Below are 13,120 nucleotides of genomic sequence, written 5' to 3' on the forward strand. Positions count from 1 at the left end.
ATAGTAAGGCTGCTCTAATGAGGAGGGTGATCTTGAACCATACACGCTTCAGCCTGCTGGCTTTAAGATAACCTTTCAAGCCTGAAAGATTCAACCCAAGGAGAAAGTAGAAGGTGTTGCAACTACAAAAGAAGCCTTGGACAGAACCGGGAGCGGTCAGGGGTAATAAAAAAGTTCCAGTTCCAAACATGCCCTGAAGGTTTGTGGATAGTGTTAATATTAGTCTGAATCAGACCTACTTTCTATAACATTTTTTTTTCTTCATTTATATACACCATTATAGGAATAGGCCACATGGAGATTGGGGGAAAAATAAGGAAAAAGGGAAAATCTCTGTCTTTTTGACTGAATTTAGTAGTCGCTGCCAGGGCCAAGCCAGAGCACCAGCAGCTACTCACACAACCTCTAGTTCCCTGCAGCACTGGGATTGTTTGGGAGTGTCTGCATTGCAGCGTGCTGGGAGATACAGGATGTTCCTGAGCAGAGGGGACATGCAGCAGCAGGATAACACCAGGGCCTGGGGGGGATTCCAGACCCTGAGCTGGGCTCAGTGCAGCCGTGTGGCATAGGGACTGCAAAGGGTCCCTTGGTCCCAAAGGTGTGTGTGATGCTCTGTAGGCACAGATGCACTGGCCCCTAGCAACAGCCACTAATGGAAATGGTAGGAATGATAGAAAACAGAATAGAGAAGGAAAAGAAAAGAGGTTCTGATGCCTGCAGACAGGGAGAAGAAACCCAGAGCAGCCCCACTGACATCAGAAGGCTCCATTCTGCTCTTCCTCCTTTACTTTTACAGCAGTTTCCACCCCAAAACTGTAGCCCTTTTTGTGCCCCAATGCAAAAACATAGATACCTAAATATGTTGAGCCTGCCTGGGATCCTTCCTCCCCTTGCTGTCTGCCTAAAGCTGGTGCAAGGTTTGGGGTGTGTGTTTTTCACCTCAGCCTAAGCTAAGGCAGAGCCCAGCCCTTGCCCTGCAGGTGAGCACCGCCTTGGAGTGGATGGTTTAAAACAAACAAACAGAAAAAACCATTATTTCTGCTTATTTCTGCTTTCAGCAAAGGAAAAAGCTCATTGAGAGCAGAGAAGAAAGGGAGGAAGAGGAGGAAAAAGCATCTTCCATCAGCGCTGGGCTGGGTGTGTCTCTGCCCCCCCCCCCCCTTGCTGGGTCTGGGTTTCTGGCAGGCATCTTTGCCTGGGAGGGATCTGCTGTCAGAGCCACCCAGGAAAGGAGGCCCGATCCACTCATTAATATTCCAAACTAGTGACCCTTCTCCTTCTTCCCAGCCCTTCCCTTTCTGTGGGCTCTCCCTGCCGCGGATGGCTGCAGCCCCCTCCAGCTGAGCCGATCCTCCCTCCCCGCAGCATTGCAGCACCTCCGCAGCTCCCTGCGCTCCTGCTCCTGCAGCACCCGCTCTGCTCCGCCGCAGCAGCATGGCCAGCACCGTCTCAGGTAGGACAGGCATCTTTTAGGGTGCTCAGCAGCGATGCTCTTCTAGAACCATCAAGGTTTTGAGAGGGTTTTAGCGTTTATTCTGTGGGTTTGGGGTGGTTTTTTCCCCTGTGTGTTTCAGGGGAGTTCTCTGAGGAGGAGGCAGCGGGTACGGCAGCATTGTTCCCCTTCCTCCCCCATACACACACCCCTCTGATGCAAGATAGCAGGTGGGCTTTTTATTTTAATATGAATACACATGTGATAAAACTTGCCACTGTAAAATATTGCTGCCGTTCCATTGTGCTGCACGAGGATGCTGCTGCCTGATGGTTAATTGTTATCTCTGTATCGTGATACAGCTGGTTTTCCCCTAAGAACCGTTTAGATGCTGTGTAGCTGGATGCAGAGAAATGAGAAATCGCATTTTGTTTTGTGAAGAGCTTGTATTGCCTAAAGGGGAAACGGAAAAGAAAGACACAGACAAGAGACTGACAGCAATGCCCTAGAAAATCCCCCAAACCCAAATCCTGGATGGGTTTCTGTGTATTCCCAGGGCTTCCCATCCCCGGATTTCTTCCGCAGCTCCCATTCCTCCCTGAGAAGGTGCTATAGGGGAGCGGTCCTCTGATGGCGTTGGGAGAAATGAAATGCTGCAAGGGAAGCCCTTCCTCCCTCCTGCAGCAGTGATGGGAATGGCAGCGCGGCTGCCCAGCAGCCTGGGGCTGGGCTGCAGGGTGGCAGTCTGCCCTCGGGATGCTGCGCTGCTTCGGTCCAGCCGGTCCCTAAAGACCTGTCTTGTCCCTTTTAACTGGAAAAGAGGGGTTCAAATGGCTGGAATTGGGAATGGGGGTGAAGGAGAAGAAAAGCCTGCAGTGGTACAATGAACGGTGGGTGGGTTTGGTGCGGTTAGAGGGTTCTTTTCTTGAAAATGCCAAAGTTTCCTCTTGGAATTCTGAATTCTGCAGTGTAGAAAGAGGAGCTTGGGTGGGGGAAGGTAAATCCTGGAGGGCTGGGCTGGAGGGCTTGAACAGGAGCTGCAGACAAAAAGGAAAAGCAAGCAGTGCTTTGTGCCCCCCAAGGTAGGGAAGCAGCCAGAAGGAGACCAGGCAACACTTCTTGCTTCCTTCCCTGGCCTTTGCCGTGATTCCTGCTGTGCATTTTCTATCCCTTTCTCCTTTTAAAAGACTGATAGACACAGGGGAGAGAAGGACAGAGAGATGGAGGGGTGTGGGGGACGTGTGAGGATGCAGCTGATCCTGACCCTGCGTGGGCTTTGCATGCAATGAAGGATGATAAAGCAGCGCTGTAAAAACATGTGTCTCTGATAGAAAATCTCTGGTTATTGAACACATTTCTGTGAGGATCTGGGTCTTGGTGAACGTGCGCAGCGGTGCCCACACGGGAGGTCCCACCCATCCTCCTGCTTTCCCTATGGAGCAGGATTGGACCTTGTTTGCAGGGTGGGGTGGGAGGGAACGGCTCAGCCTCACCAGCCATCTAACCCAAGGTTGCATCGAACTTGAGATGGACGAGGGTGAAACACATGGAGGTGTAATGTGCGTTATCCAGCTGGTGCATTCTCACCCTCCCAACCCACTGCATATTTCATCTTCCCCAGGATGCAGTTTTGCTGTCAAAGGAGACTTAGGATCATCAAGAAAGGTGTGTTTTAGGGAAACCACACTCCTTATGGCTCAGATCAAGTAGGGAAACAGTTCCAAGGGGTAGGAAGTCATGAGAAACCAGTGCTGTGCCAGGAGAAAGGAGAATAGGGCAGTGTTTGCCAAGGGGGGGGAGCAGAGCTGAGCCTCGCCCAGCTCCCTGAGGGGAAGCAGCTCCCCATCACCTACAGCACTTCAGAGAGAGACATGGAACAGCAGGAGAAAAAGGCGAGCAAATCCTTACATTAAGGATGTAATCTTGTGTGCTTGCTTTCTTATTTCCTTCTTTATTCACAGCAAAAGCAAGTCCATGCCGAGGAGAGAGGAGCTGCAGTGTCTGCAGCTGATGCCCAGGGGCTCATCCCCCTGGGGAGGATGTTATTGGGTTTGTTCAAACACACGCATCCCTGGGATGAAAAGAAAGGGGGAGCAGCCCCTGTCTTGTCTCCCCACCACCACAGGGGCCATGGCTGGGTGTTGGTGGCTGCTGTGGGTGCAGGAGCAGTGGGTCGGCAGCACATGCTCAGTGCAGGCTCAGCTGCGGTGCTGGCCCTGCTGCCGGGCAGCCCTTGCAGGGCAGAGCCCTCACACCTCCTCCCCGAGCATCCTCACCAGGCTTTGTGCCTTTGTACCCCACCAGAGCCGTGTCTGGCTGGATCCTGTGGGGCTGCGTAACCTTCCCCATCATTTGTAGGCATCTGGGTTGAGCAGAGACAGGAGGTTATGAAATGATGCAGTAAGGTGACAGCCTCCAGGGCTTTTCTCTGACAGTGGCACGTCTGAGAAGGTGGAGCCAGGAGGAAACACTGGTTTGTCATTTCTGGCCTCACGAATGGGCAATGAATGTGCTGTGACAGAGCCTGGGAGTTTCCCTTCCTACACTGAACAGTTGTGTGACTTTGTGTAGGTCTGGGTTATCCCTTTTCTGGATGGTATTGGTGTGCAGCCAATGGCATTGACCTGTCCTGACACTTCTGAAGATTCAGGGTCTTTTCTGTCCAGCTCTCCATCTCTCTATTCTCAAGAAAATCACTGTTTTCTTTTTCTTCAGGTGTTGATGGAGTCTATATGGCCTTAGAAATGTACGGTGCTTTTATTGGGATTTCAGTTTTACAAGCCAAAAGAATCTATTGTAGGCACTTTACATATATAAAAGTATACAATTTTTGTATGTTTTATTATATAAAGCATATTACCACTGTATCCAAATGAGGGATCTAAATCCTTAGGAAATACTTGTTCTTTGTAAAACAAAAATCATATCTTCCCTGATGGCACCATGTACTCTGATCAGGACAAGGCTCCTGTCTTTGTCTCATGAGCTGTGGCCTTACCTGGTCCCCAGCTCCTCTGTAGCTCTTTGTCTCATCCAACCCAACCTGTCCGAACCCATGTTTGCACAACCACTCTGGGGCATCTGCCTCCATTTGGCTTCTTCATCTGCCTTCTCAAGCACCCCAGGCCATGCTTCCCTCCTCCTTGACAATCCCCTCCCAGCCCCGGGTCTCTGCAGCACAACCTGGGCCCTTCCCTCTTCCCGAGCCCATGGAAGAGGAGATTCCCAGGTTATTTTCCAGAGATCAGCCCACACGTTCCAGAGCTCCACCTTGAGTGATTTGCTAATCCATTGGCTGTGCCTAGCGTGGTTGATGTGTTCATGAGCTGCCAATGAAACCCAGAGGGGAGGGAACCAGTGACTGGAAACTGTTCCTGGGTGATAGTTTAGCAGATGCCTGACAGAAGGCACAGTAAAGCCACGCATCTGCCTGCTCCCATGGGGGATTCCACATGAGCCCACAGTAACTTCTGGGCCTCGGATCTCACGGTGAGATGGTGAATGGCATCAGTGAGGGGCCCAAGTGCTGTGCTGAAAAGAGCCCATGAGTGTTTTCTGGTGGTGTGAGCTCTGCTGATGTGGTTTTTGGAGCAAGAAGTTGGAGGTGAATTAGACTGAAGTGAAGGCCATTGCTTTTAGGATTAGGTGAGAACATTTGGAGTCTGCTGCTCTCATAAGGCTTATCGAGCCTATGGTTGCTTTGGTTGTGTATGTGGCACTGCAGTCTTTGTGCTGATGGACCTGGTTCCCTGTCTCTGCAGCTTCACCTTTGTTTGTGCTTTAGCAGCATTTATAATTGGACTATTCTCATTATTTCAGGATATATTATTCTTTATGGAAGCAATTATTTCTTCTCCAAAGTTATCTTTGCAAACCAAATTATCTGCTTGTAACAACCTTCCTTTGACCTTGCTATCAGGCACAGCACATCCAGCCTCATCCATTGAAACTGCCTGAATTCACATAAATGAGTCCTGCTGTGCCTCTGGTTCATTAGGAATGACTCAGTATCAGTGTTGTGCTTCAGTGGCTTCACTCTGTTTTGCTGGATGTCATTTACCACTGAACAAAAAGCCAGGCTGCTCAAGCAGTCTGTGGCTTAATTTTATCTGGTGAGGAAGCAGAGAAGAAAAGCTTTCATGATTAATAGGTGCTGATCCCACTCTCCAGGCACATCACGAATGGGAAGATGCAGAGGTGCATCTCCTGTACTGGAGCTGCTCTGGGAGCCGCTGGGTAGGGTCCCTGGGGGGTTAACATGGAGATAAACGCTTGGCATGGATAAATGCTGTACACAGAGCTCATGCGAAGCAGCAGGGATCTGGATGCGCAGTGTGTTCTGTGCAGCACTAGAGGGAGCACAGGGAAGGAGTCACTGGAGGGAAAGGAAGCTGGGAGCATCCCTACTCTCCTGGGGAACGGTGATCAGCCTTCTTCCCCTTGCAACAGGCAGAAAGTAGTTTTGTCCACACAACGTGTATAGCCCAGAGAAAGGTCAGATGAAGAAACTTCCTACAGATGAATTGTTGCCTGGGGTGGACAATGGAATGTGTGCAGAGCAGGACACGACTGTGCAGATTCCAGGGCACAAGTATTCAGAAATGCTGAGGATCTGCCTCCCTCTTTTTAGGTAGGATTGTAGCTTAATCATAGAATCCCAGAATCCCGGCCTGGTTTGAGTTGAAGGGATCTTAAAGCTCCTCCAGCTCCAACCCCTGCCACGGGCAGGGACCCCTTCCACTGGAGCAGCTTGCTCCAAGCCCCTGTGTCCAACCTGGCCTTGAACACTGCCAGGGATGGGGCAGCCACAGCTTCTCTGGGCACCCTGTGCCAGCGCCTCAGCACCCTCACAGGGAAGAGCTTCTGCCTCAGAGCTCAGCTCAGTCTCCTCTCTGGCAGGTTCAAGCCATTCCCCTTGGCCTGTCCCTACAGGCCCTTTTCCAAAGCCTCTCTCCAGCTTTCTTGTCGACCCCCTTTGTTATTGGAAGGTACTTAATTTTCTGTAACTCCTACAGTTATTAAATTCTCAATTTATACAGCTCCAGTATTTGTGATGTTCCACCCCAATTCTAATACGAAAGCAGTGAAGCGGTATGACTTAGTGATGAAGACCATACCAGAGTGAACAAACCTTCTGCTGATCCTTCTGTTGCAGTGTTTGCCTAATCAGAAACATGAAGCATCAGTAATTCATACCAGGGTGAGCCGCCTGGCCCAGTACTCTACCCATCAGTGAGACAAAGCTCTTGTTGCACCTCTGAGACCCAAAGTGATGCACTGGTATGAAGTCCTTCAGGAACTGAGCCAGCCTTTCTAATTCATACACATACCCAGTGTTTGCTCCATGTAAGCTGAATTTTTACTGAATTAGCAAAAGTAAAAATGCAAATAAATGCTTACATAAGAAGTTCAGCATTTCCTGTCTAATTGTTCTTATGTACCTTTGGGCACTGGAAGACACACGGTCTTTCCTGGAAGGGATTTGTTGGCCACGTCATGTTCTGTCCAGTCAGCTATCTCTTATCTTGGTTCCAGGGTTTTGTCCACTGGCATAAATATGTTCTCAAAACCTTCTATCTGTTGGCAAACATGAGTGCAGGCACTTCTGAAGTATGTTTTAGTGCTGAGGTTTGCAGTGCTGATCTTGTACCCCTGAAGAGTTTTTGAGCATGCTCCTTCTGGTCTTGCTTGGGTTTGATCTTCATTGACACAGTCTCCTACATAGCGAGCCGGGGGTTATGTTTCTGACTTTGATTTCCTGAATCAGAGGATCTGCTTTTTCTTATTTTAGCCTTTTAACAAAGCGTTGGACACACAGACCACCTATTGCCTGTCATGGAGTGAGTCACATCAAAGGCATGTGAGGACAAGGGCATCACTGTGGATGTTTCTGTGTCCCAGGGGTGTAACCTCCTGGACCGGGGGGGGGGATCAGGGGCCCATCTGTTTCTGGGGACATGGATCAGGGGTGATTTCTGCTGGGGTCGGTCCTTCCTTTTCCTCATGGCGGACCCCAGCCTGGGGGTTCCCCCGGGGGTGGTGCTGAACGGACAGCTCCGGGCCGGGCCCGCGGACCCTCCCGGTACCGGCCGGGGTCTCTGTCTGTTGCCACCATTCCCGTTCATCACACGTTGTCTCTGCTGCTTCTTCCTCCTCAGGGAAGGACCCCTCACACTCCTCCCTGCTCCAGCACGGGCTTCTCTCTCCATGGAGCCACAGGTCCCGGCAGGAGCCTGCTCCAGCGCAGGCTTCCATGGGGTTACAGCCTCCTTCGGGGATCCCCCTGCTCCAGTGTGGGGTTCTCCATGGGCTGCAGGTGGGGATCTGCTCCCCTGTGGACCTCCATGGGCTGTCTCCCCGTGGTCTGCACCACAGGCTGTGGGGGAATCTCTGCTCTGGTGCCTGGAGCATCTCCTCCTCCTCCTTTTTCCCCTACCTTGGGATCTGCAGGGCTGTTTCTCTTCCATATTCTCCATCCTCTCCCTGGCTGCAATTGGTCCTGTGCAGAAACTTTTCCCTTTACTTACATTTGTTATCCCAGAGGTGCTACCATCACCACTGATGGGCTCAGCCTTGGTCAGCAATGGGTCTGTCTTGGAGCTGGCTGCATTAGGTCTGTCAGATGCAGGGAAGCTTCTAGTAGCTTCTCACGAAAGCCACCCCTTTGGCCCTGCTACCAGAACCTTGCCATGCAAACCCAATGGCTCTTTGGGATCTACCCCCACTCATGTCCAGGCCCCGGCAGCTCCCAGCCCTTCTGCCCAGCCCTGTGCTCACATGCAGCTAATTGCATCTGATGGCTGGCTCCAGCCTCGGGAGGAGGATGAGCAGCACTTGCACCGCTCATTAAAGCACTGCTGCAGCTCAATGGAGCGGTCTCCTTTTGTCTTCTTGCTCCTTGTCATTCTAATTGACAGTGAGGGATGGTCAGTTTGCTCTGCAGAAGGGAAAGCCAGACAGGGAAGATCCCAATGGACTGGAGGCAGCTGTGAAAGCACTACAGCAGCCCTCCTGAAAAGCAGGGACCACTGCAGCATCCACTCATCTGCACCTAGGACCATGAAATCAGCGTTAGGCAGACCTACTGGCATCCAAGTAATGAAATACACAGCACTGTGCTCAGTACCAAGTGCTAGGAGATGATTAAATGAGCGAGTCGGGAGTTTGACACATCTCTTAACGTCTTGGTTTCACCCAGGACCAGACATAATGCTGGATCAAGGACCCCAGGTTTATATTAATGGTAATGTCTCTCATTTAGTGCAGGGGACCCTCCTCAGGGCTCTTGGCAGCACCTTGTGAGACATGTTAGCTTCCTGCTGCACACTGCAACGTGTAGCACGATGCAGCACACTTTTTGTCCTTAAGAACAGCATCACAGATGTCCTGCTCTGTGGCTGGCACTGCTGATGTAAATGTTCCTGTTTGGTTTGTGTTAAAATCAGTGTGGAGCAAGCTAAAAAAGTGGTGAGTAAAGAGCTGAGCTTCAGGGACTGCCTTTAGCAAAGGGAAGGTGTTAACTGGGATGAGGTTCTGTGCCTAGGAAGAAAAACAAGTACAAGTCTGAAGCAGGGGTGTGAACCCAGCCTAGTAGCTGCAGGAAGGCAGAGGAGATGATCTGAAAGGTGTTCCTGGGTGGTACAGAGGATGATGCTTCTTTCAAAGTCGTTCTGTTTAATGCCTCTTCCTAGCACTTAGTTCTGAGGATTTCCCTTCCCTGGCCTGTGGAGGGTCTTGCTATGCAGGTGGCTTGGGCAGCCCAGCTGCAGGGTCCCTCTGGCTGGAGGTGACAACTGGAGCTGGGTAAGGAAGGGGCAAACCAACGCCAGAAGCACAAGGACATGTGGGAAACTCAGGTCGAGCAGGGGAATGCTGTGCCCTGTGTGGTGCCAGCAGGAGGAAGGGCAGCACAAGGATGCTTAGGACAGGTTTAGCAGGACACGCAGCTGTGAAGGGTATCCCCATGTGCCTGGGTGTTCCCAAAGACTCAGCCTAAGGCAGAGGCAGCAGCCCCCATTGCCGAGCCTCAGGTGCTGACCTGCAACATAGCAGTGATGCTGTGAGGGCTATGCTCTTGATAAAGACCATGACAGCCTTGATAGAGCACTCTCTGTTTCCAAGTCCTATTTGGAGGCTGTCAAGTGTGTGCTATCGGTTCGCTGTCTTAAATGTGCTAAGCTCCAAACATACAAGGTGAGGTTTGCCCCAGAAACAGACCCACCATGAGCTGGGGGTGCTGCTGATCACTGAGCCCCAGGAACGAGCTCCCAGCCCAGAGAGATCATGTATCCCCCCTCCTCCTCCTTTGCAGAAGGTTGTGGGAATGGTGTTTCCTGTGATTGCAGACCAGTAGCGAGCTCTGCCTGCGTGGGCCAAGGTGGTGACAGAATCCACTGCTCTGCTTCTGCAGGGAAGGAGGAACCTCGGGGAGCTGGTTCCAGCACGTCCCCCGGCAGCAGCACCCTGAACCATTTCTGCACTCCAATGCCCACTTGCTCTCCACGTTGCTGCCTCTTCTCCCTGCTGGCAGAACTGCTGAACTGTGAAATATCCCTGACTTGCCAGGGGTTAAGCAATGTTTCCAGGCACTGATGGGCATGCAAGCGGGATGGAGGGAGGGTCTGTCCTGATGTGGTAACTGCACAGGCCGCAGCGTTTCAGCTCCATTGGAAGGAAAATCCTGCACTCAGACCTTTAGCTGTGCTAAATCCCTGCAGCTGATTTGATCCGCTCTAGAACAGATGCTCCTTGGGCACCTTTTTGCAAGCTACGGCAGCCTGGAAAAGCCCCCATAGAGTCTGGTAGCTACAAATGGGTTTCCTTGTGTCTACTTGCGTCACTTCTCCCTGAAAAAGAGCTGCCTCTGCCACCAGACTCTGTTCTCATTGCTGCTTTGTGTTTTTCAGCCTACAAGGAGAAAATGAAGGAGCTGTCTCTGCTCTCCCTCATCTGCTCCTGTTTCCACACCCAGCCCCATCCTAACACCATCTACCAGTATGGAGGTACGTACATTGGCGTGATGTTCCTGCAGGCAACGTGGGAGCTCATCCCGGAGGAGCAATCCGTGTCTCAGCCTGGGATCCTGCTGTTCAGTCTCCTTTCACAGTTTATTCTATTAACCTTACATGTATTTCCCCAGTTGCCAGCTTGCAGGGTCTGTCTGCTTCAAACTGGGGTGGTGTCCAAGGGGTTAACAGCAAGAGGGCCTTCCTGTAATTATGCTGTGAATCTTAATTATTGCATTGCCATGGGGGGATGAAGCTGATCACTAATAGGGGAACTGTGGGGATAGAACAAAATCACCCAGGTCAGGACATGGGAACCCCCTAATTCCTGTGCAAAGAGCTCAGTGCCCTCAGGTAGATGCTCTCCTGAGTGTCACAGATCCACAGAGTCCCTGTTTTTCTCCCCCCACAAAGATATGGAGGTGAAGCAGCTGGATAAGAGGGCATCAGGCCAGAGCTTTGAAGTGATCCTGAAGTCCCCTTCAGATTTATCTCCTGAGAGCCCGATCCTCTCCTCCCCTCCCAAGAAGAAGGACCTGTCCCTGGAGGAGCTGCAGAGGAGGCTGGAGGCTGCAGAGGAGAGGAGGAAGGTAATGAGACATCCTGCAGCAGCAGCGTGATGGGTCCTGATTGCACCGAGCCCCAAAACTGCCTCAGCAGGACTGATCTAAGATGGGTGGGGAGAGTGTTCGTACACTTAGCACCATATCCCACTGTAAATTGTCAGGTGGGACGTGGAGTCATGGAGTGAGGTTCTGCAGCCTGGTTGAGGCAGGGAATTAGACCCCATCACCAGCCTCCTCCTGTTCTTAAACCCACACACTATGGGGCCTCTCAGTCCTCAGAACTTTTGCCTCAGAGCTCATCTCCGTCTCCCCTCTGGCAGGTTCAAGCCATTCCCCTTGGCCTGTCCCTACATCCCTTGTCCAAAGCCCCTCTCCAGGTTTCCTGCAGCCCCTTTAGGCACTGGAGCTGCTCTAAGGTCTCCCCTTCAGGAGCCTTCTCTTCTCCAGGCTGAACAACAAATGAGGTGACCCTGTGCCCACCCGCATTTCACCTCAGTTTTGCATCTCGTGCTCTCCCAGAGCATGGAGCTCCACAGACATTGCCCCATGGCAGGAAAAAGGGGCCAAAGCATCTTCCAAGCAAGAGCATTATGGGATGGAGGGGGGTGGCAGAGCGGTTTTGAGCACAGGAGACGGTCAGGAAGCCCCTCTGGGGAGTCAGAGGCAGGAAGAGCCTCTTGGGTTGCTTTATGGCTCTCCCGGTGCCTTGCCCCGGCAGACCCAGGAGGCTCAGGTGCTGAAGCAGCTGGCAGAGAAGCGGGAACACGAGCGGGAAGTGCTGCACAAGGCGCTGGAGGAGAACAACAACTTCAGCCGCCTGGCCGAGGAGAAGCTCAACTACAAGATGGAGCTGAGCAGGGAGATCCGTGAAGCACATCTGGCTGCCTTGAGGGAGCGGCTCCGCGAGAAGGCGAGTGCAGTGCCCCCCGGGAGAGGGCTGGGGGTGATTCCCAAGGGCTGGAACTGGGGGTCCGGTCCCTGCGGGGTTGTCTCAGTGTGATGGGCACAGGGGAACAGGCGTTTCACTGCTGGTGGAGCAGAAATAGGGGCGATGTGTCCTTCAAGGTCAATGGAGAAAATGCTGTCTTGCTGGTAAGCATAAACTCAAAGGCACAGGATCAGGGCCATCCCATGCCCATGGGCTGCATGGAGAGAGGGCTTTGCAGAAGAGGGGATGTGAACATGTTCGGTGTCGGTTCCCATCACCTCCAGGCTCCTGCAGATGTGATGCTTTGCTGCTTGCAGGCATAACCCACAGCCCTCACGGTGTGTCAGATGGGAAACCGGTCTCTTCTTTTGTCTGATGCAAAGCCAGTGTGCGGGAGAGAAGGGAAACAGAGCTCTCACAAGCAGACAGTATCATCCTGGTGTCGTCTCTCCCATCTCTGCAGGAACTGCACGCAGCTGAGGTCCGCAGGAACAAGGAACAGCGGGAGGAGATCTCCGGATAAAGGGCTTTTCTACACATCTAGCACCTGATTCCTGATTAACAAACCAACCAATCGACCAACCAACACATTTGATTTTGTTTGTCTAGATGCGACCTTCGATCCTCCATCCTTTCCCCCCCACTCCCCTGGTGTTCGTCCCCCAGCTACACGCTTCTCTATCTCTGCATCCTTAATGTCGGTACTTGTGAGGATTCACAGATCATAGGGACCTCTAAGCAGAATAGCAATTAGTTCACATGAAATAGAGAACCAATCGATCGATCAGTCAATCAAACAGCTTCTTTGGAGGGTTTTGTCCTTTTTTAAAAACCAATATTTCTTAAACTGATGTAAAAAGAAGAATTCATAAGATATTAATAAATTCAACCAGCAGTGTCACAGAGATACGGATTTCTTACCCTGGGGCTTTTACTCCTCTTGGTGTTTGCTCTGAGCCAAATAGCAGCTTCAGACTAAGTGGTAATTTGTGTGTGTGAGGTGGAATAGGGAAGAGCCCCGTGTTTGCCAGTAGTGGTAGGAGAGAGGAATGAGAGGGATGGATGGTGCAGGAGCCGTGGTGTGCAGAACCCCCCAGCTCTTGGCTGCATCTGGAGCCAGCCCAGGCAGGCAGTGATCCAGCGTCCTCATCTCTGCATGGTTCTTTGGTAGCCCGTGAGGAAGGAGGTG

The 13,120-nt window shown here is 51.8% G+C and overlaps 1 protein-coding gene across 2 annotated transcripts; it reads left to right on the forward strand.

The window, feature by feature from the left end:
- Positions 1 to 1,121: 1,121 nt before the first annotated feature.
- Positions 1,122 to 12,832, forward strand: STMN3 (stathmin 3). Of its 2 annotated transcripts, XM_057416592.1 has the most exons (6): positions 1,122 to 1,137; positions 1,288 to 1,453; positions 10,339 to 10,434; positions 10,852 to 11,027; positions 11,722 to 11,913; positions 12,395 to 12,832. In XM_057416592.1, the coding sequence occupies exons 2-6, from the start codon at positions 1,435 to 1,437 to the stop codon at positions 12,452 to 12,454; spliced, it is 543 nt and encodes a 180-aa protein (XP_057272575.1). In that variant the 5' UTR covers positions 1,122 to 1,137; positions 1,288 to 1,434; the 3' UTR covers positions 12,455 to 12,832. The 2 variants fall into 2 exon arrangements, with proteins under 2 accessions (XP_057272575.1, XP_057272574.1); XM_057416591.1 differs by lacking the exon at positions 1,122 to 1,137 and having other exon boundaries at positions 1,181 to 1,453.
- Positions 12,833 to 13,120: the final 288 nt, after the last annotated feature.

This window comes from Pezoporus wallicus, unplaced genomic scaffold (assembly GCF_028554395.1).
Source record: "Pezoporus wallicus isolate ANWC-B61680 ecotype Strahan unplaced genomic scaffold, APGP_CSIRO_Pwel_v1 contig_13399, whole genome shotgun sequence".
Classification (NCBI taxonomy): domain Eukaryota; kingdom Metazoa; phylum Chordata; class Aves; order Psittaciformes; family Psittacidae; genus Pezoporus; species Pezoporus wallicus.